The sequence below is a fragment of the Anoplolepis gracilipes genome, chromosome 1 (genome assembly GCF_047496725.1).
Source record: "Anoplolepis gracilipes chromosome 1, ASM4749672v1, whole genome shotgun sequence".
Taxonomy (NCBI): Eukaryota; Metazoa; Arthropoda; class Insecta; order Hymenoptera; family Formicidae; genus Anoplolepis; species Anoplolepis gracilipes.
This window is the reverse complement of record NC_132970.1, coordinates 10,201,397-10,229,354: the sequence shown is the minus strand read 5'-3', so window position 1 is coordinate 10,229,354 and position 27,958 is coordinate 10,201,397. Positions and strand designations below refer to the sequence as shown.

At 25.1% G+C, this 27,958-nt stretch overlaps 4 protein-coding genes and 2 long non-coding RNA genes across 6 annotated transcripts; 1 reads left to right on the top strand and 5 right to left on the bottom strand.

The window, feature by feature from the left end:
- The first annotated feature begins 809 nt into the window (after positions 1–809).
- LOC140668975 (uncharacterized) lies at positions 810–4,459 on the top strand. Its single transcript, XR_012047282.1, has 3 exons — positions 810–897; positions 1,252–1,367; positions 4,256–4,459. It is a non-coding gene; the product is annotated as an uncharacterized lncRNA (long non-coding RNA).
- Positions 4,460–5,463: 1,004 nt separating this feature from the next.
- LOC140666538 (uncharacterized) lies at positions 5,464–7,607 on the bottom strand. Its single transcript, XR_012046776.1, has 3 exons — positions 7,481–7,607; positions 6,078–6,172; positions 5,464–5,800 (listed from the first exon to the last, which is right to left on the bottom strand). It is a non-coding gene; the product is annotated as an uncharacterized lncRNA (long non-coding RNA).
- Positions 7,608–9,669: 2,062 nt separating this feature from the next.
- LOC140672106 (serine protease inhibitor swm-1-like) lies at positions 9,670–15,805 on the bottom strand. The gene is made up of 6 exons (XM_072904362.1): positions 15,706–15,805; positions 14,247–14,344; positions 13,897–13,969; positions 11,581–11,715; positions 10,126–10,223; positions 9,670–9,848 (listed from the first exon to the last, which is right to left on the bottom strand). The coding sequence occupies exons 1-6, from the start codon at positions 15,752–15,754 to the stop codon at positions 9,768–9,770; spliced, it is 534 nt and encodes a 177-aa protein (XP_072760463.1). The 5' UTR covers positions 15,755–15,805; the 3' UTR covers positions 9,670–9,767.
- A 2,660-nt stretch (positions 15,806–18,465) lies between these two features.
- On the bottom strand, positions 18,466–19,734 carry LOC140667738 (chymotrypsin inhibitor-like). Its single transcript, XM_072895929.1, has 3 exons — positions 19,613–19,734; positions 19,158–19,255; positions 18,466–18,826 (listed from the first exon to the last, which is right to left on the bottom strand). Exons 1-3 carry the CDS (start codon positions 19,659–19,661, stop codon positions 18,746–18,748), a joined length of 228 nt encoding a protein of 75 aa, XP_072752030.1. The 5' UTR covers positions 19,662–19,734; the 3' UTR covers positions 18,466–18,745.
- A 4,461-nt stretch (positions 19,735–24,195) lies between these two features.
- LOC140666346 (chymotrypsin inhibitor-like) lies at positions 24,196–26,132 on the bottom strand. Its single transcript, XM_072893461.1, has 3 exons — positions 25,015–26,132; positions 24,520–24,635; positions 24,196–24,329 (listed from the first exon to the last, which is right to left on the bottom strand). Exons 1-3 carry the CDS (start codon positions 25,061–25,063, stop codon positions 24,243–24,245), a joined length of 252 nt encoding a protein of 83 aa, XP_072749562.1. The 5' UTR covers positions 25,064–26,132; the 3' UTR covers positions 24,196–24,242.
- A 252-nt stretch (positions 26,133–26,384) lies between these two features.
- LOC140666341 (chymotrypsin inhibitor-like) lies at positions 26,385–27,149 on the bottom strand. Its single transcript, XM_072893448.1, has 3 exons — positions 27,000–27,149; positions 26,724–26,827; positions 26,385–26,572 (listed from the first exon to the last, which is right to left on the bottom strand). Exons 1-3 carry the CDS (start codon positions 27,094–27,096, stop codon positions 26,498–26,500), a joined length of 276 nt encoding a protein of 91 aa, XP_072749549.1. The 5' UTR covers positions 27,097–27,149; the 3' UTR covers positions 26,385–26,497.
- Between the last annotated feature and the right edge of the window lie 809 nt (positions 27,150–27,958).

Genomic DNA, 27,958 nt, shown 5'->3' with positions numbered 1-27,958 from the left:
TTATTTTATTTTGAATTTAGCGCATATTATCTAGAACTCCTGTTTTTTAATTTTATAACTGTAGCGTGTAACTGTGTTGCGCATCCATCTTTGTTTTTTTTTCTTTTCTTTTCGGTGGCGTTTGTGTCCAATGTCCGTGTCAGTATTCAGTCTGGTATCAGCCTGTCCATTACATTGGTCAAACAATACATTTTTCTGTTAAAAAAAGTTCAGTTAACAATTGTTGTTGTGCCATACTCAAGTCCATTTTCCTACTAGCGATTTTTAGATATTATTTTTGTCATACACACATGTTACAAGGTATTGCCATTGTCAATAAGAAAAAAGTGTCCACATACGAAAAAGAAACAAGTCCCCACGTAACAATGAGATTAATATTAAAAGTGTATGCACCTAAGTTTCATACAAGTATGTAACTCGTTCAAAAGTTTGGAAGCAATCAATTTTTTAATTAAACAAAAAATGTAATAAAAGTTTATAGTATATTTCGACTACATTTTGTAGAAAACAAAGTTCTTTATTCTAACTACATTTCTCAGACATTAATAATTAATAGTCAACAACTCCTAACTTTCTTCCACACTTTTGAACAGTATACGTGTGTACAAAATATATGTACCTATATAAATTAATACAATGATCAACTTGCGATTATCGCACTAGATACAATGATTATCACAAAAAAACATGTTAACGATATTATCGTCCATAAAAAATAACTTGTTAGATTGAAGTAGCTTGTCAAATCATCCCCACCATGTACAACATAGCTTTAAAAGCTTGTACTGAAACATTTAGTCCATCACAAATCGCATAATAAGAGTGCAAATAATATAAAAAAATATACGATGGCACGGCTGGTTGCTTTGTCTCTTCTTTTTGTTGCGGTCTGCGTCTGTAAGTTTTCTAATTATTTTATTTTATCTGTTATATTATTTTAACTGTCATTTTATTTTACCTGTTATATTGATTTATAAGAATTGCATATCTTTTTATTAATAATTTTATATCTTTTTTTAAAATTAATATGCAAAATATAAATTTACTACGATACAATTTTTCAGTATTCACATTCTATCTTTTCTTGTAGAATGTTTTTTGAAATATTTAATTTTGTTCGATAGTGGAAAGATAAAAATCCAGTTTTAAAACATGTAAAACATTCTACATGAAACAATTTGTATTAAATCAATGTTATCAATATTAAATCAATATGTTTCTTGTATATGATTTTATAACATGCATGTTTAGATGGTTATCCTCCAAAGCCTCACCAATGTGATTTTAATGAAGAATGGAATGAATGTGCAGTAGCAAAATCTTGCGAACTTAAATGCGGTCAAGATGTTCCGAAAGTCTGCCCTGCAGTACGTAAATACAATAATTATTATGATAATTATACCACCACAATAATTAGTTTATCGTTAGTTTATTATATTAGTTTATACGTACATAGGATGTTCAAAGTAAAATAATATACTTGAATAACGTAAACAGTGTTAAGAAATAATATGTTTAAATAAAAGTTTTGAAGTACATAAAGGGTAAGCTAAGGATATAATATCATCATCATTTCACCACTTCATATTTTGGCATACATTTATCTGACTCACAAGAGAACTTCGCGAACCCGGAAATTCTGATTTTAATGAAACTTTGCACTCATATAGAGGGGGTAAAAAGGTGAATTTAGAAATTTTCAGTTGCTGCCCAAAAACGATTCTAAGGGATGAAACCATCCTTTATATACATATAGAGCCGTTTCTCGGTTTTCTCTATATATCTCGAAAATTATTGGAGATATCAAAAAATGTTTTATACAAAAGTTTTATGATTAAAAAGTTCTCTATTTAAACACATTAATACAATTTGGAAAAAATAATTAAAAAAATTTCTTTTTTAAATCTTTGAAAAAAAATTATTTTTAAAAAATTTTATTAATTTAGTCAAATAGAGGTATTTTTATCATGAAACTTTTGTATGAAACATATTTTGCTATCTCAAATAATTTTCAAGATATATAAAAAAACTACTCTTCATATGAGATATGGTTTCACCCTAGAAGCATTTTCAGGCCGGAATTAAATATTTCTAAATTTATTTACCTACATATGTACCTACATATTATGTATGTACTGTAAGTTAAGAAATTAATATAAAACTCTACATATTATAGTTTTATCGAAATTAAAAATTTTTTAAGATTTTTTTGCATCTTAATTAATTATTATTAATTATTAATTATTAATTATTATTACATAATTAAATTGTTAATGATTACTTCATCAAAAACTACGCATTATTTTCTTTGATTAAACAAACTCATTATCATATTTTCTAAATAAATAAATTTTGTAAAAATATTTTTACAATGCATTAGAACGTAATTTAAGAAATTATCGAGTTTATATAATCGCACTTAACATTACGATTATATTGTACATTTATATTGTATTATTATATTGTATACTAATTGTATCACGTATTTATCGTGTCACGTACTTATTACTGTATTAATCACGTATAATTCTAATTTTAATGCAGAATAGTCACGGTTATATATTAAAGTAATTTTTCTGTATTGAGAAGATTAATTAAAAAGATAATAAGGTTCTATGTATATAAATCGGAATTCATGATTGTAAATACTATGAAACATAAGAATTGTTCCAAAGTAAAAAGTTTTTTTCTAGATAATAATATTTATTACTATATATATATGTATAGTATAATGATTGTAATAATTACTTTTACACATTATAGGGAATGCAATCCAAATAAATGGCATTGCAGCTTTTATGGAGAATATCATCAACTTTAGAATTAATGCACGAAGTTTACATTTGATTTTTTTCACTCATAATTATAATTTTCATTTTGCTTAATCACAGAAAATAATGCGTAATTTTTGATGAAGTAATCTTACGTAAATAAGAATGAAAAAAATACGTTTTAAGATAAATCAGTATGACTTGTATTACAAAAACATACCAAATAAATGATAAATTAAAATTAATATTCCATATAAATAAAATTATAATAACTGAATTCGGCGAGTGGAATAGAATCTATTAATCATTAACAATTTAATTGTGTAGTAAGGTGCGAAAAACCTAACCTTAAAAAATTTTTAATTTCGATAAAACTATATATAATATGTAGAGTTTTATATTAATTTCTTAACTAACAGTACATACATAATATGTAGGCACATATGTAGGTAAATAAATTTAGAAATATTTAATTCCGGCCTGAAAATGCTTCTAGGGTGAAACCATACCTCATATGAAGAGTAGTTTTTATATATCTTGAAAATTATTCGAGATACCAAAATATATTTCATACAAAAGTTTCATGCTAAAAACACTTCTATTTGACTAGATTAATACAATTTTTAAAAAATAATTTTTTTCAAAGATTTAAAAAAAAATTTTTTAAAATTATTTTTTCAAAATTGTATTAATGTGGTTAAATAGAGGACTTTTATCATAAAACTTTTGTATAAAACATTTTTTGATATCTCAAATAATTTTCGAGACATATAGAGAAAACTGAAAAACGACTCTATATATGTATAAGGGGTGGTTTCATCCCTTAGAATCGTTTTTGGCCAGCAACTGAAAAATTTCTAAATTCATCTACTTACTTCCTCTATATGTGTGCAAAGTATAATAATATTGCCTTATTTTTTTATATAAATCGATTCCTCTCAATATTTACCGTAAAAAGTTATAAAAGAAGTTATAGGATGATCAAAAAAATTGAGTAGTTTACTAGATATTTATTATATTTTAATTTGACATTATTTTACATAAATTTTGAAATTTCTCGTAAAATATTTATTTTTCAATTCTTATCTCAAAACTTTTATGCATAGAATCATGAGAGGAACAAATTAGTGTAAAGAAAACATATAATTGTTTCTAAAAATTTATGTTTTCAAGAAAAAATTATTAAAACATAAATATAAAAATATAATTTGCACACAATGAGCAGCATAATATTTTTTTCTTATCTTCTCTTCTATATCCTATAACTTTTATTTAAACAATTATGTTCCTAATATATACTATTGATGAATTATTTAAGCATATTTTTCCGATAGCCTATATATTTTAAATAGTTTATTATGTGTTTACATGTGTATTATATTTTTTATTTATACTTATACATATACATACATATTTTTACTAGTATGAGTCGAAGATTGATTTCTATTTAATAAAACTAATTTGTCTTCTTATTTTAATTTTAGATTTGCGTCGCTCGTTGCCAGTGTATAAAAGGATACAAGAGAAATCTATACGATGATCTTTGTGTTCCTGACCATTGTAAATTTTTCTCGAAAACAGCGTAATAAAAATTGTTAAGGAATTGATTTGTTTCAGTAATTACATATTAATTGTTAAATGTGTTTAAACTCTTTAATGTAAAGATTCTTATATAGACTCTTATTATTTCGTTATTTAAGTATATCATTTTTACTGAAAGTTTTGTTATATAATAATTTTATTTTAATAAATGCTTAAAGTTTAATTAATTTATATTTTTACTTTCTTTTATATTTTATATTACATTTTCCTTTCATAATTATATTACAATAATATTATGACATAATATAATGTATATTAAATATATATACAAAAATAATTGTTTTTATACGCGAAAAATTGTTATGATACTTGGTGAAAATAATGAATACAAAAATGATTATAAATTTACATGCTATGTAATGACTGTGTTTATTTAATTTAATAATTTTTTAATAGTTTTATTTAATGTAATAATATATGCACGTATAAACTTTTTTATATGTTTATTATAATTAATCAAACGCATGTATGTACTACGCGTAGACTGAAGACGTTTTGCTATTATATAGGAGAAAAGGCTATAGTTTTATACATATGTTAAACTGAACGGCCGTGTATACGATACTATGATTATAGCAACCGAGTAGAAAACATAAAAAGCAGCGATTGTCAGAAGATTAAACTTATTGTTAGTGATCATTTAGTTGTTATTAGTGTAATCTATGCGTTATCTATCCACACTCGATGTCCAAGGGTTTTCTCAGATTTTCATCTACAAAATGGTTTACATTTTCGATATTTTTTTAAATAAAAGATAATTTTTTTTTGAAAAATTAAATAAAAACATATATATTTTTAAATATTTTTTTAATTATTGAAAGATGTTATTTTAAGATTTACCAAGAAGAGAATGGTCTTCCGCGAATATATGTATTAAAATATTATTATATTATATGTTATTTATATAACTCCCTCTTTTTCTTATTCAAGAGTCACGTTTCTTTGTACATTCCAACTTTTCTATTTGTTTATTTCTAAGTTTATTTCGAGAAAAATATGTACAATAATTTGGAACATATTTAAAATAACCCTTTGCATAAAAAGAAAATCATGGATATGTTAACGTTCTGGAATCATAAATAACAAGTGCTCTGATATGTGCATTTATATATTTCTTTTTTTAAAAAAACATGAAGCAGTTTAAATGTGACAAAATTAAGCAACTTTTACAATAACTATAATATACATTATAATATAATTGTTTTAGTTTAAAAATGTTGAATGCCATTAAAAACTAACAACAAATATACTATAATTAGTAAAAAAATTTTAAACAAATTATGCTACATTATTTTATCTCGACATAGTTGACGTTCGGAATTGTATTTGTTCGATATGCTGATCGTTTAGCAACTATGCAGAGGTACGCATTCATTTGCGGCGTTTCTTATATGTCCATCTATGCAGATACATCCAGGAAAACAGGCCTGAAAATAGAATAAGAATAATAATAAAAAATACATATAGAAATTTCATTTACAGAGAAGTATTATAGAATTTCATATTATACGCAAACATACTTTCATAAATTCTATTTACTAAAAAGCACACGTATGTAAGTTTAAAATTGCAATAACATTAGAATTATCTATCCGTATTTATGTAATCTTAAATTTAAGGAGATTATGAAGAAATGTAAGAAAATATCTTTGATATTTAAAATTATAATTATTTTTAAATGTATTTTATTAGAGAAATACTGACTGTTGGACAAAGAAGTTCTTGATCTTCGCATGTATGTTGGCATAATCCAAAACATTGAGTATATTTTTCATTTGGACCACAGGAAGGCAAGGCATCTATAAAAAAAAATAAAAAATGAAATATTTTTATCTTTATTTAAGAAAATTCTTATATGTAAGTACAATACATATGTATGTGTAAGCTGTTGTTATTTTATGCAAAATATGGTTATAATTTAATTCCTTTTCTCATCTTCTTACTTTACAAGATATCTTATATGATTAAAGAAGGGTGGGTAAGATGTGTTGTTTTTTGTCCAGAAAATGTAAGTAACGTAAGTTACATATATTTTCTTGTAGTTTTTTGTTACTGAAACTATCCGTTTTATTGGTCTAACAAGAAAAAGTGGTCAATATTTGCCTTAAATCGAAATAAATCACTTTTAATATTATTTTGATTAGTGTGGATTTTATTGTAATTATTTATTATTTACATATATTATAGTTTAGTTTTATGAGTTCTTTAACTGAGAACTAAAGAAACACTATAAAATGAAACATTTTAGAAATGGTAAATCTAACATGGCAAAATTAGTCTTAACAAATGTGCAGCTTATAAAAATAATTAAATATTGAGAAGAGAATTTCAAAAACATAAAAAGAGATATAGGAATAGATATTTCGACTTTATATAACTTTAGTGAACCCGATTAACCAAGAAACTGACAAGATTAAGATTCTGATGACGAATAAAATGAAACGCTATACATTATAATACAAAAAGTAATGTGATAGTGCTCCAGGCAAAGATCTACTATAAAAAACTTTACGCCCCTTTAGGTGGAACTTCTATAGTGAAAGTCTATTTTAAGATATTTAAAACTGTATAATGTATATAGTTGCATCTGATAAGGCTTAAGATTCTTTGAATAAATTGACTTTTTTTAAATGTTTATATTATATTGTTTTTTAGTTTTAAATCAAATGAAATTATAAAACAAAACTATAATATAAATAATTAAATAATTGCAAAATTGACACTAATTAAATTAATATTAAAAGTGACTTTTTTCAATTTAAAGCGAATTTTGACCACTTATCCACGGACTTAGACCAATAAAACGGGTAATTTCAGCAATTCAAAAACTATAAGAAAATATATATATACGTTACACTTTCTGGGTAAAAGTCGGTACATTTTATCCATCCTCTTTTATAATTTTGTCAGCAACTTATGTTTTTAGTGAAATTCAGAAGTTAATTTACGTATATAACGGAAGTCTTTTTACGTATACATATAATATTATGATATAATATACAAGATATAATTTTGTTAATTAATTATAAAATCTTATGACAATATCAGTTAATGAAATTTCAAGTTTGATTTCATAAAAAGATAGATTATTATTGTTTTGAACTTACTAATGGTAGCAATTGCGATGAGGAAGAGGAGAATTACGGCACGGGCCATGTTTTTATCTCTCGATGCTATTTGGTATTCGTTTGCACTTGAACAACTCGATTTTTGGACTGATGAAACCTTTCCGGTTTTTCGAGCTTATATACAGCGTCGGGCGACCTTTATCTGTCGTTGCCACATGCCTTTCTCCAGATAGGCATTTTTGTGGCATATCTTCTTCCTTTTTAATCTTGACGCTCTTCTTAAAATATACACATAACTTGTTTGGAACCGTTATCAAAATATGAAACATTAATTTTAACTGTTTTCTAGTTTTAGTAGAGAATCTTGTAACTTAATTTCAAAGCAAAATTTTTGAATTAACGAAATAGGTTTATCGTAATTTTGATGTTTGAAATTTACATAATAGTTAGAGTAGTTGCAATTTTTGTTAAAACATTATTTTCTGCTTATAATACTTGAAGTTTAGTTAAATTTTAGTTGTACAAATATCAGTTAATTAATCGTTAAATTTAAGTGTTTTAAAATACATTTTTATATTTTACATTTTACGTACGAACACACACACACACGCACACATACATACACACACGGTGTAAACAAAATCTGATATGAGAGAAAAAAAATCTTTCCATATTGGAATTATAAATTATAAACATAAAAAATTTTATTATCTCTTTTTGGAGATAATTTATACTTATTTTGGAATAATGTAGAAATTGTTGTTCTAATATTAGAAAAATCGTAATGCGACTGGAAGTGTGTGTTATTATTAATGACTGCATAACTGAACTTTGATCGCTAACATATAGAAATATTATGACAAATCTGTTTAGTGAATGTTATTATATTGTAATAAGCTTTTAGTAGCTTCAGTATCAAAATTCCCGTATCTGCATCTTCGTATCGTTCGTTTACGACTTCGGATTGAGATACCAGCATGATCAAGACTTCACGTCGCTACTTGAAGTATCCAGCGATTTCCAAATTGAGGAACAATCATATGTTATACATTACGTGATATTTATCACGCAGTAACATATATATATTAGGTATACGTGACACTTGTCACATGACATCATGAAATAGTGAAAATGATGAGCATAAAAATGATTGTTTACATTATTCACTACGCGATGTCTGTATGCTTGGAGAGATTATGTAAATAATTACTATTATTCATGTCAAAATCATTAATCGGGAAAAACGTGTTGATTTCAAGGGTCACTTTTTAAGAAATAGAAAATAATATTTTTAGTGATCATTTTTATATAGAAATTCATTTATTTGAATTAAATAAGATTATTAAGATGCGTTTGACGAAGAACGATTGAGTTAATAATTTTATTTTATGGAATATATCAATAGATAAGTTTATAAATAAGCATTTTTGTATGTATATTAGAATTAATCAAGTGCAGGTATTTTGCATAGTCTCTCTTTAAAAATATTTTGCCATTATGTAAGAAAATATATTACATAAAGAATATATAGTTCTTCATAATGTCGATCTTCATCATATACAATGATTAAAGTAACCGATTATGAAACATAAAAAGCAATGATTTTCAAAAGATTAAACTTGACGTTCATTTAGTTGTTATTAGTGTAATATACGCGCTATTTATCCACATTCCCTCTCCAAGGTTTTCTTCAGATTTACCATCTATAAGATAATTTAGATTTTCAATATTTTTTTAATATAAAATAATTTTTTTTTTGGAAAATTAAATAAAGACATATGTATTTTTAAATATTTTTTTAATTATTGAAAAATATTATTTTAAGATTTGCCACAAAGAGAATGGTCCTTCGTGAATATATGTATTAAAATATTATTATATTACATATTTATATAACTTCCTTTTTTTCTTACTCAAGGATCTCGTTTTTTTGTGTATTCCAATTTTTCTATTTGCTTATTTCCAAGTTTATTTCGAGAAAAATATGTTTATAATAATTCAGAATTTAAAATAAAACTTTGCATAGAAAGGAAATCATGGATATATCAACGTTCTGGGGAACCATAAATAACAAGTACTCTAATATGTGCATTTACATATTTTTTTTTTGTAAGAAAGCATGAAGTTCAAAATTAAGCAACTTTTACAATAACTATAATATACATTATAACATAATTGTTTTAGATTATAAAAATGCTAAATAGCACTAAAAACTAACAACAAATATATTATAATTAGTAAAAAAAACTTTAATCAATTCATGCTACATTATTTTATCTCGACACAGTTGACGTTCGGAATTATATTTGTTCGGTATGCTGAGTGTTTAGCAACTATGCAGAGGTACGCATAGATTTGCAGCGTTTCTTACATGTCCCTCTATGCATTTACATCCAGGAATACAAGCCTGAAAATAGAATAAGAATAATCATAAAAAATGCATATAGAAATTTAATTTACACAGAAGTATTATAGAATTTTATATTCTGCGCAAATATATCTTCATAAATTCTATTTACTAAAAAATACAGGTATGTAAGTTTAAAATTGCAATAACATAAGAATTATCTATCTATATTTATGTGATGTCAAATTTAAGGAGGATATGAAGAAATGTAAGAAAATGTTTTTGATATTTCAAATTACAATTATTTTTAAATGTATTTTATTAGAAAAATACTGACCTCTGGACAAGTAACAATATTTGGTTCATTGCAAGAAGTGTAGCATAATCCCTTACATTTACTATATACTTCATTTTGACCACATGAAGGCGAGGCATCTATAAAAAAATAATAAAAATGAAATATTTTTATCTTTTATTTAAGAAAATTCTTATACCTAAGTATAATACATATGTGTAAGCTATTGTTATTTCATGCAAAATAAGGTTATAATTTAATTTTTTTTCTCATCTTACTTTACAAGATATTTTATATGATTAAAGAAGAGTGGGTAAAATGTGTTTATTTTTGCCCAGAAAGTGTAAGTAACGTAAGTTACATACATTTACTTATAGTTTTTAGTTGCTGAAACTACCCATTTTATTGCTCTAACAAGGGAAAGTGGTCAAATTCAATATTCACCTTAAATCGAAATAAGTCATTTATAATATTATTTTGATCAGTGTCGATTTTATTGTAATTATTAATTATTTAAATAGATTAAATATATTATAGTTTTATGATTTTTTTTACTGAGAACTAAAGAACACTATAAAATGGAACATTTTAGAAATGCTAAATCTAACATGACAAAATCAATCAAATCTAACATAGCAAAATCAGTCTCATCAGATGTGCAGCTTATAAAAATAATTAAATATTGAGAAGAGAATTTCAAAAACATAAAAAGAGATATAGGAATAGATATTTCGACTTTATATAACTTTAATGAACCCAAAATCAACTAAGAAACTGACAAGATTAAGATTCTGATGACGAATAAAACGAATATTATACGAACGTTATACATTATAATACACAAAGTTATATGATAGTTCTCCAGGCAAAGGTCTACTATAAAAAACTTTACGCGCCTTTAGGTGGAACTTCTATAGTAGTGAAAATCCATTTTAAGATATTTAAAACTGTATAATGTATATAGTTGCATTTGATAAGGCTTAAGATTCTTTGAATAAATTGACTTTTTTAAAATTTTTATATTATATTGTTTTTTAGTTTTGAATCAAATGAAATTATAAAACTAAATTATAATATAAATAATTAAATAATTCTAAAATTGACTTTAATTGAATTATTATTAAAAGTGACTTTTTTTCGATTTAAGGCGAATTTTGACCACTTTTCCACGGGCTTAGACCAATACGACGGGTAATTTTGTATTCAGCAATTTAAAAACTATAAGAAAATATATGTATACTTTACACTTTCTGAGCAAAAATCAGCACATTTTATTCACCTTCCTTTATAATTTTGTCAGCAACTTATGTTTTTAGTGAAATTCAGAAGTTAATTTACGTATATAACGGAAGTCATTTTACGTATATATATAATATTATGATATAATATACAAGATATAATTTTGTTAATTAATTATAAAATTTTATGACAATATTAGTAAATAAAATTTCAAGTTTGATTTCATAAAAAGATAGATTATTATTGTTTTGAACTTACTAATGGTAGCAATTGCGATGAGGAAGAGGAGAATTACGGCACGGGCCATGTTTTTATCTCTCGATGCTATTTGGTATTCGTTTGCACTTGAACAACTCGATTTTTGGACTGATGAAACCTTTCCGGTTTTTCGAGCTTATATACAGCGTCGGGCGACCTTTATCTGTCGTTGCCACATGGCTTTCTTGAGATAGGCATTTTTGTGACATATCTTCTTCTTTCTGAATCTTGACGCTCTTCTTAAAATATATTCATAACTTATTTGGAACCGTTATCAAAATATGAAACATTAATTTTAACTGTTTTCTAGTTTTAGTAGAGAATCTTGTAACTTAATTTCAAAGCAAAATTTTTGAATTAACGAAATAGGTCTATCGTAATTTGGATGTTTGAAATTTACATAATAGTTAGAGTAGTTGCAATTTTTGTTAAAACATTATTTTCTGCTTATAATACTTGAAGTTTAGTTAAATTTTAGTTGTACAAATATCAGTTAATTAATCGTTAAATTTAAGTGTTTTAAAATACATTTTTATATTTTACATTTTACGTACGAACACACACACACACACACGCACACATACATACACACACGGTGTAAACAAAATCTGATATGAGAGAAAAAAAATCTTTCCATATTGGAATTATAAATTATAAACATAAAAAATTTTATTATCTCTTTTTGGAGATAATTTATACTTATTTTGGAATAATGTAGAAATTGTTGTTCTAATATTAGAAAAATCGTAATGTGACTGGAAGTGTGTGTTATTATTAATGACTGCATAACTGAACTTTGATCGCTAACATATAGAAATATTATGACAAATCTGTTTAGTGAATGTTATTATATTGTAATAAGCTTTTAGTAGCTTCAGTATCAAAATTCCCGTATCTGCATCTTCGTATCGTTCGTTTACGACTTCGGATTGAGATACCAGCATGATCAAGACTTCACGTCGCTACTTGAAGTATCCAGCGATTTCCAAATTGAGGAACAATCATATGTTATACATTACGTGATATTTATCACGCAGTAACATATATATATTAGGCATACGTGACACTTGTCACATGACATCATGAAATAGTGAAAATGATGAGCATAAAAATGATTGTTTACATTATTCACTACGCGATGTCTGTATGCTTGGAGAGATTATGTAAATAATTACTATTATTCATGTCAAAATTATTAATCGGGAAAAACGTGTTGATTTCAAGGGTCACTTTTTAAGAAATAGAAAATAATATTTTTAATGATCATTTTTATATAGAAATTCATTTATTTGAATTAAATAAGATTATTAAGATGCGTTTGACGAAGAACGATTGAGTTAATAATTTTATTTTATGGAATATATCAATAGATAAGTTTATAAATAAGCATTTTTGTATATATATTAGAATTAATCAAGTGCAGGTATTTTGCATAGTCTCTCTTTAAAAATATTTTGTCATTATGTAAGAAAATATATTACATAAAGAATATATAGTTCTTCATAATGTCGATCTTCATCATATACAATGATTAAAGTAACCGATTATGAAACATAAAAAGCAATGATTTTCAAAAGATTAAACTTAACGTTCATTTAGTTGTTATTAGTGTAATATACGCGCTATTTATCCACATTCCCTCTCCAAGGTTTTCTTCAGATTTACCATCTATAAGATAATTTAGATTTTCAATATTTTTTTAAAATAAAATAATTTTTTTTTTGGAAAATTAAATAAAGACATATGTATTTTTAAATATTTTTTTAATTATTGAAAGATATTATTTTAAGATTTGCCACAAAGAGAATGGTCCTTCGTGAATATATGTATTAAAATATTATTATATTACATATTTATATAACTTCCTTTTTTTCTTACTCAAGGATGACGTTTTTTTGTGTATTCCAATTTTTCTATTTGCTTATTTCCAAGTTTATTTCGAGAAAAATATGTTTATAATAATTCAGAACATATTTAAAATAATACTTTGCATAGAAAGGAAATCATGGATATATCAACGTTCTGGGGAACCATAAATAACAAGTACTCTGATATGTGCATTTACATATTTTTTTTCTGGTAAGAAAGTATGAAGCAGTTCAAATGTGACAAAATTAAGTAACTTTTACAATAACTATAATATTCATTATAATATAATTGTTTTAGTTTATAAAAATGCTAAATACCACTAAAAACTAACAACAAATATACTATAATTAGTAAAAAAAACTTTAATCAATTCATGCTACATTATTTTATCTCGACACAGTTGACGTTCGGAATTGTATTTGTTCGGTATGCTGATCGTTTAGCAACTATGCAGAGGTATGCATAGATTTGCAGCGTTTCTTACATGTCCCTCTATGCATTCACATCCAGGATGACAGATCTGAAAATAGAATAAGAATAATAATAAAAAATACATGTAAAAATTTTATTTACTGAGAAGTATTATAGAATTTCATATTTTACGCAAATATACTTTCATAAAGTCTATTTACTAAAAAGCACACGTATGTAAGTTTGAAATTCAATAACATAAGAATTATCTATCTATATTTATGTGATGTCAAATTTAAAGAGATTATGAAGAAATGTAAGAAAATATTTTTGATATTTAAAATTACAATTATTTTTTAAATGTATTTTACTAGAGAAATACTGACCGCTACACAAACTCGAGGAATTGGGTTTTCGCAACTGGCTGGGCATCTTGAACCACACTCATTATATACTTCATTTGGACCACAGAAATGCAAGGCATCTATAAAAAAATAATTAAAAATGAAATATTTTTATCTTTTATTTTAAGAAATTTCTTATACGTAAGTATAATACATATGTGTAAGCTATTGTTATTTTATGCAAAATATGGTTATAATTTAATTTTTTTTTTTCATCTTCTTACTTTACAAAATATCTTATATGATTAAAGAAGGGTGGGTAAAATGTGTTGATTTTTGCTTGCTTATAAAGTGTAAATAACTTAAGTTATATATATTTTCTTATAGTTTTTTAGTTGCTGAAACTAACTATTCGTTTTATTGGTCTAACAAGGGAAAGTGGTCAAATTCAATATTCGCCTTAAATCGAAAGTCATTTTTAATATTATTTTGATTAGTGTCGATTTTATTGTAATTATTTATTATTTATATATTATAGTCTAGTTTTATGATTTCTTTTACTGATAACTAAAGAACACTATAAAATGAAACACTTTAGAAATGCTAAATCTAACATGACAAAATCAATCAAATCTAACATAGCAAAATCAGTCTCATCAGATATGCAGCTTATAAAAATAATTAAATATTGAGAAGAGAATTTCAAAAACATAAAAAGAGATATAAGAATAGATACTTCGATTTTATATAACTTTAGTGAACCCGATCAACCAAGAAACTGACAAGATTAAGATTCTGATGACGAATAAAACGAAACGCTATATATTATAATACAAAAAGTAATATGATAGTGCTCCAGGCAAAGGTCTACTATAAAAAAGTTAACACGCCTGTAGATGGAACCTCTATAGTAGTGAAAGTCCATTTTAAGATATTTAAAACTGTATAATGTATATAGTTGCATCTGATAAAGCTTAAGATTCTTTGAATAAATTGACTTTTTTTAATTTTTATGTTATATTGTTTTATAGTTTATTAATTTTATTATTATATTGTTTTTCAGTTTTTAGTAAAAAAAATATAAATAATTAAACAATTGCAAAATTGACAATAATTCATATAATATTAAAAGTTACTTTTTTCGATTTAAGGCGAATTTTAACGACTTTTCCACGGGATTAGACCAATAAAACGGATAGTTTTGTATTCAGCAATTCAAAAACTATAATAAAATATACATGTACGTTACACTTTCTGGTCAAAAATCAGCACATTTTATTCACCTTCCTTTATAATTTTGTCAGCAACTTATGTTTTTAGTGAAATTCAGAAGTTAATTTACGTATATAACGGAAGTCATTTTACGTATATATATAATATTATGATATAATATACAAGATATAATTTTGTTAATTAATTATAAAATTTTATGACAATATTAGTAAATAAAATTTCAAGTTTGATTTCATAAAAAGATAGATTATTATTGTTTTGAACTTACTAATGGTAGCAATTGCGATGAGGAAGAGGAGAATTACGGCACGGGCCATGTTTTTATCTCTCGATGCTATTTGGTATTCGTTTGCACTTGAACAACTCGATTTTTGGACTAATGAAACCTCTTCGTTTTTCCGAGCTTATATACAGCGTCGGGCGACTTTCTGTCTCCGCCACGTGCCTTTCTCGAGATAGGCATTTTTGTGACATATCTTCTTGCTTTTTAATCTTGACGCTTTTCTTAAAATATACACATAACTTGTTTGGAACCATTATTAAATATGAAATATTAATTTTAACTGTTTTCTCTAGTTTTAGTAGAGAATCTTGTAACTTAATTTCAAAGCAAAATTTTTGAATTAACGAAATCGGTCTATCGTAATTTTGATATTTGAAATTTACATAATAGTTAGAGTAGTTGCAGTTTTTAGTATAACATTATTTTCTACTCATAATACTTAAAGTTTAATTATATTTTATAATTAAATTTTAGTTGTACAAATATCAACTAATTAATCATTAAATTTAAGTGTTAAAATACATTTCTATATTTTACATTTTACATACACACACACGCACACACGCACGCACGCACGCACGCACGCACGCACGCACGCACGCACGCACGCACGCACGCACGCACGCACGCACGCACGCATGCACACCGAAAAAATTGTATTCTCTATTTTAGAAGAATTCCTTCTAAAGCTTTCCTCCAATAAAAAATTCTAAAAAATTAAGAATATTCCCCTCTAATGATCTTTTGTTAAGAATAGTATATGAAATAAAGAAAATATTCTTAAATTATATCATACAAACCCTATTTGCGCTTACACTAGAGGGCATAACGGTATATTTTTCCCGCGGATAGAAAAACCTCTTGCAAGATATAAGAACCCCCACCCAAGAGAGCTCAGTATTGGGGCTCTTAGTCCTGAAGATGCAAACTGCAACGTTTACGAAACGTCATTGCGTGCATTACGCTGTTTAATCACGCGGCATCCATCCGGAAGTCCCCAGTTTAGACAATTCTAATGACCACGAAAGCCTCAAGACTACTTGTGTATATATATTCTTACATATTAAGAATATCTAATACTTTTCTATTTTTTAGAGGATTTCTGTCTTTAGTTAAGTCTTAAGAAAATTCTCTTGGCGCTTATTTTAAAGGAAAATATTCTAAAAATAAGTGGTATATTCTTAAAATGAGAATATGATTTTTTCGGTGTACGCACGCACGCATACACACACATACACACACGGTATAATCAAAATCTAACATGTGAGGAAAAGAATCTTTACATCTTAAAATTATAAATTATAAACATAAACAATTTTATTATCTTTCTACGGAGCAAATTTATTTTTAAATAACGTAGAATTATTTTTAAATAATGTAGAAAATGTTGTTGTAATATTAGAAAAATTGTAATGTGACTGGAAGTGTGTGTTATTATTAATGATTGCATAACTGAACTTTGATCGCTAACATATAGAAATATTATGACAAATCTGTTTAGTGAATGTTATTATATTGTCATAAGCTTTTTGTAACTTCAGTATCGAAATTCCCGTATCTGCATTTTCGTATCGTTCGTTTACAACTTGGGGTTGAGATACCAGCATGATCAACTCTTCACGTCGCTGTTCGAAGTATCGCGATTTTTAAGTTTAGGAACAATACGTGACATTTGTCACGCAGTAACATATATATGTTATATAATACGTGACATTTGTCACACAGTAACATATATATGTTAGGCATACGTGACACTTGTCACATGACATCATGAAATGGTGAAAATGATGAGCATAGAAATGATTGTTTACATTATTCACTACGTGATATCTGTATGCTTGGAGAGATTATGTAAATAATTACTATTATTCATGTCAAAATCATTAATCGGGAAAAACGTGTTGATTTCAAGGGACACTTTTAAGGAATAGAAAATAACATTTTTAATTATCATTTTATAGAAATTCATTTATTTGAATTAAATCAGATTATTAAGGTGCGTTTGACGAAGAACGATTAAGTTAATAATTTTATTTTATGGAATATAATAATAGATAAGCTTATAAATAAGCTTTTTTTTATGTATATTAGAATTAATCAAGTACATGTATTTTGCATAGATTCTCTTTAAAAACGTTTTGCTATTATGTAATAGAATATATTATATAGAGAATATATTGTTCTTCATAATGTTGACCTTCATCATATACACTGATTAAATTAACTGATTATGAAACATAAAAAGCAATGATTCTGAGAAGATTAAACTTAACGATCATTTAGTTGTCATTAGTGTAATATACGTGTTATTTATTCACATTTACTGTCCAAGGTTTTCTTTAGATTTTTCATCTATAAGATTATTTAGATTTTAGGTATTTTTTTAAATGTAGGATAAATTTGTTTATAAAATTTAATAAAGATATATTTCTAAAGATATAGTTTAATATTTTTTTTTATTTGCTGAAAGATATTAATATTGCATGGAGAGAATGGTCTTTTACTAATATATCTATTAAAATATTATTACATTATATATTTATATAACTTTTCTTTTGTTTGCCCACCCAGTAGCTACATTTTTTATATTTTAATTGTTCTATTTATTTATTTTCAAGTTTGCTTCGAGAAAAACAAAAATTTATAATAATTTAGAACATATTCAAGATAATAGTTTGTATAAAAAAAGGATTCTAGATATATAAATGTTTTGGAAGTATAAATAACCGTTAAAGTATTCTGATATGTATTTACATAATTTTTTTATTAAAAACATAAAGCAGTTTTAATAAAATTAGGCAATTTTCACTAATAACTAACACAGATGATTACACATTCTAATATAATCGTATAAGTTAAAAAATTTTGAATAAAACTTTTAACAACAAATATACTATCATCAACAACAAATACTCAATAAAAAAAGCTTTAAATATGCTTACATATTTCACATTATTTTAAATCGGAAATGTCGATAACATTTTATATTATATTTGAAAATTATATTTGTTTGGATGCTAAATGATCAACAATTCTGCGTTAATATGCATCTGTTTTGCGCATTTCTCACATATCCCTGTATACAGTCGCATCCAGGATTACATGCCTGAAAATAAAATGAAAAATATTTTAAAATATATAAAAAGATTTTATTTATATAAAATTATTAATATATAGAGAAATATTATTTATACAGAATTATTATTATAAAAAATCAATTAATTTTAGAATTTCGTATTTTACTCATTCAAACACACTTTTGTAAATTATATTTACAAAAAATATACGTATGTAATTTTATAACTACAATAGTATAAGTATTTTTATCCACATTTCTATGTCAAATTTAAGAAGATTTTGAAGAAATGTAAAAAAATCTTTAAGATATTTAAGATTACAATTATTTTTTAAATGTATTTTATTAGAGAAATACTGACCAATGTACAAACAGAAGGAACTGGAGTTTCGCAAGTGCTTGGGCACGATGAACCACAACTATTGAATAGTTCGTTCTCGCCGCAGTGAGGCACGGCATCTACAAAAATGTAATTAAAGATGAATTATTTTTATCTTTCATTTAATAAAAAATTTTTATAAGTATGTATAAGATATTCTTATAAGTATGTATGAGATATCATTTTCCACGAAATATACTTATAATTTAATTCTTGTTGTTGCTATAAACGTGTCCTATATGATCAACTTTGTCAGTGAATTATTTTTTTAGTAAAATTTGAAACTTGATTATTTTAAATATATGTACATGATATGATATACATAATTTTATTAATTATTTGTAAAATCTTATGACGGTTTATCAGTAAATGAAATATCTATAATTGAAATTTCAAGTTTGATAATTGAGTAGATTATTATATTGTTTTGAACTTACTAATAATAGTAACTCCGATGAGGAAGAGAAAAATTGCGACACGAGCCATGTTTGTATTCGATGCTATTCGATATATACTTGTGCTTGGGCTCCTCAAACTTCTGGACTGATGACATATGTCCGTCTTACTGAGCTTATATACAATATCGAGTGACCTTCGTTCGCCGCATGCCTCGAAATAGATATATTTTTTTGGCATAACTACTTACTTTTTATTCTTTTACGAGCTGAAGTCATCACATAACGACTTGTTGTTTGGAGATTGGAACCACTATTGAAACATATGACATGAATTCTAATTGTGATATTTTCTATAAATAGAGAATCTTATAATCTATTTCTAAAATAGAATTTTTGAATTAACAAAAATTAGTCTATCGTAATTTCGATATTTCAAATTTAATAATAGAGCAGAGAGAGTTGCAATCTTTGTTAAAACATTATTTTATTCTAGTTATAATGTTTGAAATTTAGTTAGATTTTAGTTGTACAAATATTAGTTAATTTTTATTAAATTTAAATGTTAAAACATATTTTGACATTTAATATACACACACACATTATTTTTGTTTTATATTTAATATACACACATACATTTAACGTAACCATATATTTGACATGTCAAATAAATAATGTTTACATCTTGAAATTCTAGAAAGTTATTATCTCTTCTTAGCACAAATTTATTTATGTTTGAATATGTAGAATTAATTTGCCATTATGCAATCAATTTTACACATTGCATTTAACATCTGTTAATTATCGACATTGATAATATAATATTTGATTAATATCTTCTTTATTATTATTATTAGAACACTACATGATGTATTTATATTAGAAGAGTTCACGCATGTAGTATATAAATATATGTGTGTGTAAATAAAGATAAAAAATATTATTATAAAATTATTTATAAAAATATATTTATATGTTACATAATAATTGTGATTATTATCTTTGATTATTAATTAATTACTGATTATATTTATTATCTTTTACCAAAATATTTAGATTCTAGTATTTCTTCAACTGTTTTTAGTCAGAATAATATAATATATAAATCATATGATTGCTTATCTCGTTTAATAAGAAAGTTGAGTAAGACTCAAGTGACTCAACGTTCCCGTTAATATAATCAGTTATCTCGTCGGAATGACCCTTACTTTGAATTCGACATTTTTATTATGTATTTCTAAGGAATACATAATTTTTCTTTCAGAGATTTATAACTAATTTAGAGTAATTAATATTCTGTATAGATATAAGTAGTAAATATTTATTTCTTCAGCATATGCCTAGAAAGGGCTTGATTGGTGTTTACAAGATATGTTATTCTCTCATCCATCCATAAATATTTATACAAATTTCACCCTTATTCCTATAGTTCATAACATATCTACCTTTTGTCTAACAATAATCAACATAAACATATCTATTCCTATACAACTTTAAGCTACATAGAACGTGTAACTCCTATAATAATAATATTGCATCTTTACAATAGATATAAATAGTATAATATTTATATTAGATAGTATAATTAAACGACCAAACTAGCCAGTGACTTCTTTATTAGTACAACGTTTCGACCATTTGGTTGTGGTCCTTTTCAAGTATCACTATATAATCAATAACAAATATAATCAATAATAAATTTATTCGTCTTTGATCGATTTGGTCGCGTTTATTTTCTGTACATTATTGACATTGTGATTATTTTGTTATTGATTATATAGTGATACTTGAAAAGGACCACAACCAAATGGTCGAAACGTTGTACTAATAAAGAAGTTACTGGCTAGTTTGGTCGTTTAATTATACTATCTATTATTTGGAATACTAGCGATTTTAATTTACTAATCTGCATTTGAATATTTATATTATTGGTAAGATAAAATAAAACATAGTACATAAAATTGCTAATATTTTATGTGTCATTTTACGTATCATTAACACGTTTTTAGATTTTAACATAAAAATATTCTAAAAAAATTTTCTTATTTTTACTTTTTAGATATAATAGCTTTGTAGAAATATTGCTTCAAACATTCATAAATTTCATGATTTTATATTTTTATTATTCTTGATTCTTGAAGGTGTACATACATATATATATATATATATATATATATATATATATATATATATATATAAGTATATTTACATAAGATATAAAAATTTATAAATTTTATATAAAAATATATTAAAGTATGTGTATATGAATATGATTGGAAATGTACAATAAAGTAATGACCTTAACATTTTCGCTAAGAAAGACTCTTTTTTAAATTAACCAAAGAAACTATGAATAAAACACATTCTGCAATTTTATTCTGATATAATTGTATTACTAGATAATAAATTAATTTTTTTTGCATATGTTAAAAATAAATTTATTATAAATTGCACATTATAAAAATATCTATTGATATATATTTTTATAAATATACGAGATTCTTTATTAACAAAATTAAATGACAGAAATATTTGTTCTTTGTCAATAAATAAGAAGAAAGATCACACGAAAGAAAATATATATTCTTTCCATTTGCATTTCTAAGAACTGAACGAAGATTCATACGTCAATGCTGTTTAAATAACAAGCACTCGGTTTCACGAAACGAGTAATATATTAGCTAATATTGACTGTTAAAAGAGATAGCGGTATGTGGATATACTATGTGTTAGTGAAATTGATATATCGTATTCAAATTTAGGAGAAAGAAACACCGAAAAAATTGTATTCTCTATTTTAGAATTCCTTCTAAAGATTTCCTCCAATAAAATATTCTAAAAAATTCAGAATATTCCCCTCTAATGATCTTTTGTTAAGAATAGTATATGAAATAAAGAAAATATTCTTAAATTGTATCATACAAACCCTATTTGCGTTTATACCACTAGAGGGCATAACGGAATATTTTTCCCGTAGATAAAAAAACCTCTCGCAAAATGTAAGAATCCCAATCCAAGAGAGCTCAGTATCGGGGCTCTTAGTCCTCAAGACGCAAACTGCAACGTTTGCGAAACGTCATTGCGTGCATTACGCTGTTCAATCACGCGGCATCCATCCGGAAGTCCCCAGGTTAGACAATTCCAATGGCCACGAAAGCCTCAAGACTAGAAGTGTATATATATTCTTATATATTAGGAATATCTAATACTTTTCTATTTTTTAGAGGATTTCTGTCTTTAGTTAAGAAAATCCTCTTGGCGCTTATTTTAGAGGAAGATATTCTAAAAATAAGTGGTATATTCTTAAAATGAGAATATGATTTTTTCGGTGAAGAGATATAAGATATTATATATTATTTAAAGTAATTTTTAAAATATGGAAGTAAATTTAGAACCTAATGACTATACAGAATTAAAAAAGAATAAAAATGATCATATTACTAATTATATATACATATTTTAATTTAATTTCCTCTACATTAAAATAGAAAAATAGTGAAAATCAAATGTGAAATGTTATTTGTGTAAGCATATGTAGTCATATTTATATCTAGTCTTTAACTGCGCTATTGTCCATTATTTCTGTAAAAAATGTGCCGCTTTATTACTTGACTATGTAAGTAAATAATTTATCGATTAGATGTTTCATGACTTGAGACATTGTTAATATAAAATTAATTATCGATACCATTATAGGATTCAAACGGTATTGACTTGAACGGTATTGACTCACCAATGAACGACACATTAAATACTTCTTCGTGGCTTATCAACCATGCTTGATTGTACAGATTGACAATTATACATTTTGACAATCATAATTTTAAGCGCCGTTCTTTGACCGCAACATCAAGTTATAACTCTGTTTACTGCGTTCCGAATAGATTAGTTAAGCTAAAATGAATCCTATAGTGTGTCTTTTTATTATGACTATTGTATTGCGTTGAAGAAGGCTCAAATCGGAGATCGAAACGTTCGAAAGATTTTTTATAATTTTTTTATAAATTTATTATGTTTTGTACTAATTATCTTCATATTTATATCTTAAAGTTTTGAATTATACGATTAGTTGTTTCTATTTCGTCTATTTTAATTTATTTTGTTTTGTGTAATGTATCTTTAATTTTTAATTTATAAATAATTTTATAATAACATTTTTTTTCTCTATTTACACACATATGTTTATGTTAATACGCTACATGCGAAAACTCTTCTATTATACATCACGCTATGTTCTAATAATAATAATAGAGAAGATATTAATCAAATATTATTATATTATCAATGTCGATAACTAACAGGTGTTAAATGCAATATGCAAGATTGATTGCATAATGGTAAATAAATTCCACATATTATTCAAACATAAATGTGTCCTGAGAAAAGATAATAATAAGAATAAAGTAAAAATATTTAAATAAATCTAATCCAAAAATTAAGGTTAAATTTTCTTTTGTATATAGCTATATACACACGTTTATTTTTTAACTATTTTATTTTTATTATTATGTTACATTTAGAGAAATGATGTTAAATACTCATGTTGCATCATAAATTGATAAGTACAAATTGATATCGATGTCAAATAATATATAATTTACACAACAATTCTCTATAATAATTGCGTTATCAAAAAGTTGAAATTAAGAAATAAATCATAATAATTTTATTATTAGCAGTCGCAATCGCACGGACGAACACATTTTTTCTGGCTATTTCTTAAGTATCCAGGTTTACATTCACAACCTTTAACGCACACCTGAAACGTAAGTATAATGAGTTTACAAAATGTGTACTATATCAGGACCTAATTTTAAGAGAAATATTGTTTAATTATTTAGACATTTCTTACATGATAACTTTCTTACATTATAAATACGACACGTCTATTAATGTATAGATGCATATATCGTTTACATTTATTTATCACATAACAATTAAAAACTTACCGTGGCACAAAGCTGTGGTTTTTTCGGCGGGTGACATTTTGGGGGACACGCCGAACCGCATTCATTCCATTGCTCATTTTTTCCACACTTCTTTGGTAGTTTTTGACCCCAAACAGCTATAATCGTTGATTCATAAATATACATAAGATTAATAATAACAATATTACTTATACTCTCTCTATTACTAATCTTATATGCTATTATTTTTTATAACATAAAATAATTAGGCTTAATTTAATTTATTCACGAAATATAAAGATTAATTTTAATTAAATAAAATTAATTATGGTTTTAGCAATAAAAAATTACTACAAGTAATTTTTTATTGCTAAAAAGTAATATAAAAGAAAATAAAAACTATGTACTACTTGTGTGATAAATAATAGTTGTAGTTTAATACTCTACTCGAATAAATATTGTACATAATTAAATATTGTGAATATTACTAAAAAATTATATCTATATGTGTAATAAAGCACATTCTGATAAACTTACTTGATAATACTGCGATAACAACGAGAAGGCAGAAAACAGTACGAGACATTTCGATATTTTGTATTGCGAATTTATTACATGAGGAGATGATAAGTCCAGCTTTTATACATCTTTTTTTACAATTATTATTCTTCCATCGTTTATGTTTTATGATAAAAAACTTACACGAAAAAATAACGCGCGTCTTACAATAAGAAAAAAAATATATTTAAAATAATTTTCGTTATTACAATCTGTTTCTCTCAACTGTCGCGCTATATTTTTGTTTTGTATATACAAGACTTATTGAAAGTAAGTACATTCGAATCTTTTAGTTACTCGATATCAATCGTTCGCATATTACAATTGAGATTTCGTTGGTAATAATCAGTGAAAAGAACATTTATTAATATTTTATAATGCTTATTTAATATTTAATTAATATTTTGTAATGCTTATTTTTTATGGAATATTAATAGAAGCTCTGCAATATGTAGTATCAATCATTATTTTTAAATTTTCGGATTTTGGACTTCTCTCACAGTGTGCTTTATACACAAAATATGGCCCTTAGAAAGTATTTTGAATAACAATGTTTAAAATGTGTTATTATTTTCTAATTTAATTAAAATTTATTTTATTAATAGTGCTATATTTATTACTATAATAATAGTAATTATATATAAAAGTTAGTGCTTACCTTTAGCAACATTATTTTATTATACTGTAACATTATAAATTATACATTTTACTGACAATGAAATAAGCATGCCTAAAAAAATGATGTATATTTCTCCCCCCCCCCTCTCTCTCTCTCTTTCAAATTAGTATTATTTAAATATAAATATAATTAAAAAAACAAACTTGAAAAATATTTTATAGAACTTAGGTTTCAACAGTATCTCAATCAAACAATCAATGACTTTTTGACAAAAAATTAATCACGATATAGGTAATGCCAAATGTTGATTTGAAAGAATATTACTATATACAATTTTAACGTAAATTAATTTAAATTAAATTTCAAGATGGGTATATAAGACAAATGTAGGTATAAATTGTAACATTAATATGTATTAATAATTCCTTGACATGTGTTAATGAAAATTATTTAAAAAAATGCTATAGAAAAAAGATAATAAAATTTTTTATATTTTGTCTGTACAAATCAAAAATTAAAACAAATTGAAAAGTAAAGATATTATTAAAAAAAAATTATTATTTAATTATTTATCAATTATTATCAATATTATTTAGACAAATATCATTATTATTATTATCATTATTATGTAGACAATTAAAAAAATTTTTTTAAATTAGATACTAAATACAAAAAAATCTATAAAAAATATTCTTACTAATAATAAGAATAAAGAAAAAAAGATTAGAGGATCTACGTAATTTTTTATTTTTAGCTACTTTTAATGCATATTTTCTCGAAGCATTGAAACAAAATTTAAAAACACTTTAATATTTATATATATATATATATATATATTAATTTTTAGCACTGTGTCACACATTGTCCAGCAGCATTCAACATGAAACCATCTTTGCATTGGCATTCTTGAACGCATTGCTGCAACAGAATTGTGTAAAATAGATATTTTAAATGAAATATAAGATTTAAATTATAAAGTTTTATATTTAATCACTCAATATATTTTACATTTGTGTAATAAAAAAAGTAAATAAGATTTCTATCAGATTCAATGAAATCAAATAAATACCATTGTACAGAATTGATTAGGTAATTGATTGCATGATGGTGGACATGCTGATCCGCACTCTTTCCATTCCTGATTTTCTGGGCATTGTTGTGCAGCAGTTATGCCTATACATTTGTAATATTATTTAAATCATTATACATGTTTACACAATACAATTGGAAAATTAAAATTAACACGAGAGACTATATTATAATTCATTAGTTGTGAATATTTTTGGAATAGATTAATCACAGATTGAAGAAATATTGTAATTGTTTACATAACGCAAAAACTTACCAAGAAGCACTCCGAGCACTACGAACAATACAAAAGTACGAGACATTGCTAATGTTTCGATACTTTCTTCTATCAAGTTGCAATTGATACTGTACATGAGCTTCTAATGCGCTTTTATATATACTATCCACTTTGTCAATAAAGCATGATCTGTGATTTGCTCATTTGAAATTACTGTCTATTATATCTATTATATTATCAAATGCATTCATGTATTCATGTATGTTACATGACAAAATCCTCATTTATTGAACGCTGATGTTAACAAAAAGTACATTCCAGCACGTAAACTTCAATAACAATAAAGCATTGATAGTATAATCTTATCAATGATAATAAATGTTGCTGCATTTTTTTCGCATGCGTTGCAAATTTATTGCAAATAAAATTCAAATTCATTATTCTTATATGTTTGAGAGTTAGAAAAAAAATTATTTAAAAAAAAATCTTTGTATATATTTTTATTAATATACATTTTCCATACCGAATAGATACATATATTATTTGTAATATATTATTTCCTATTATTGTTATAGGTTGTTATTTTTTCCGTCTGTATCTATCCATTGCGTGATCAATATTATTTGCTGATCCAATTTTTTACCAGCCATTAAAGATCAGTCAAGCATGCTTGCAAAGTCTTACGCAAATTTTGTTATCGGTAAAATTTTCGAAATAATAATTTAATAATTAAATGAATATTATTTATATTCAGTAATTAGTGTGTTTTGCGTAAGACTAAAGTAGGATAGATTCTTGTTCGATCAATTGGGAGATTTCGGGCCTTCAAAAACGTATGCGTTGTGTTCACTTTGTCAGCGTAAGCTCGACGGTCACTCCAGCCGCTTCCCGAATACGCTTTTACCCTAAATGCCATTTCGCCATCGGCGAGATAGCCCTAGTGAATCAGATTGACCCTTGTGCTTCCCCTTGTTCTCTTGGTTTTTTTATTTCACGTA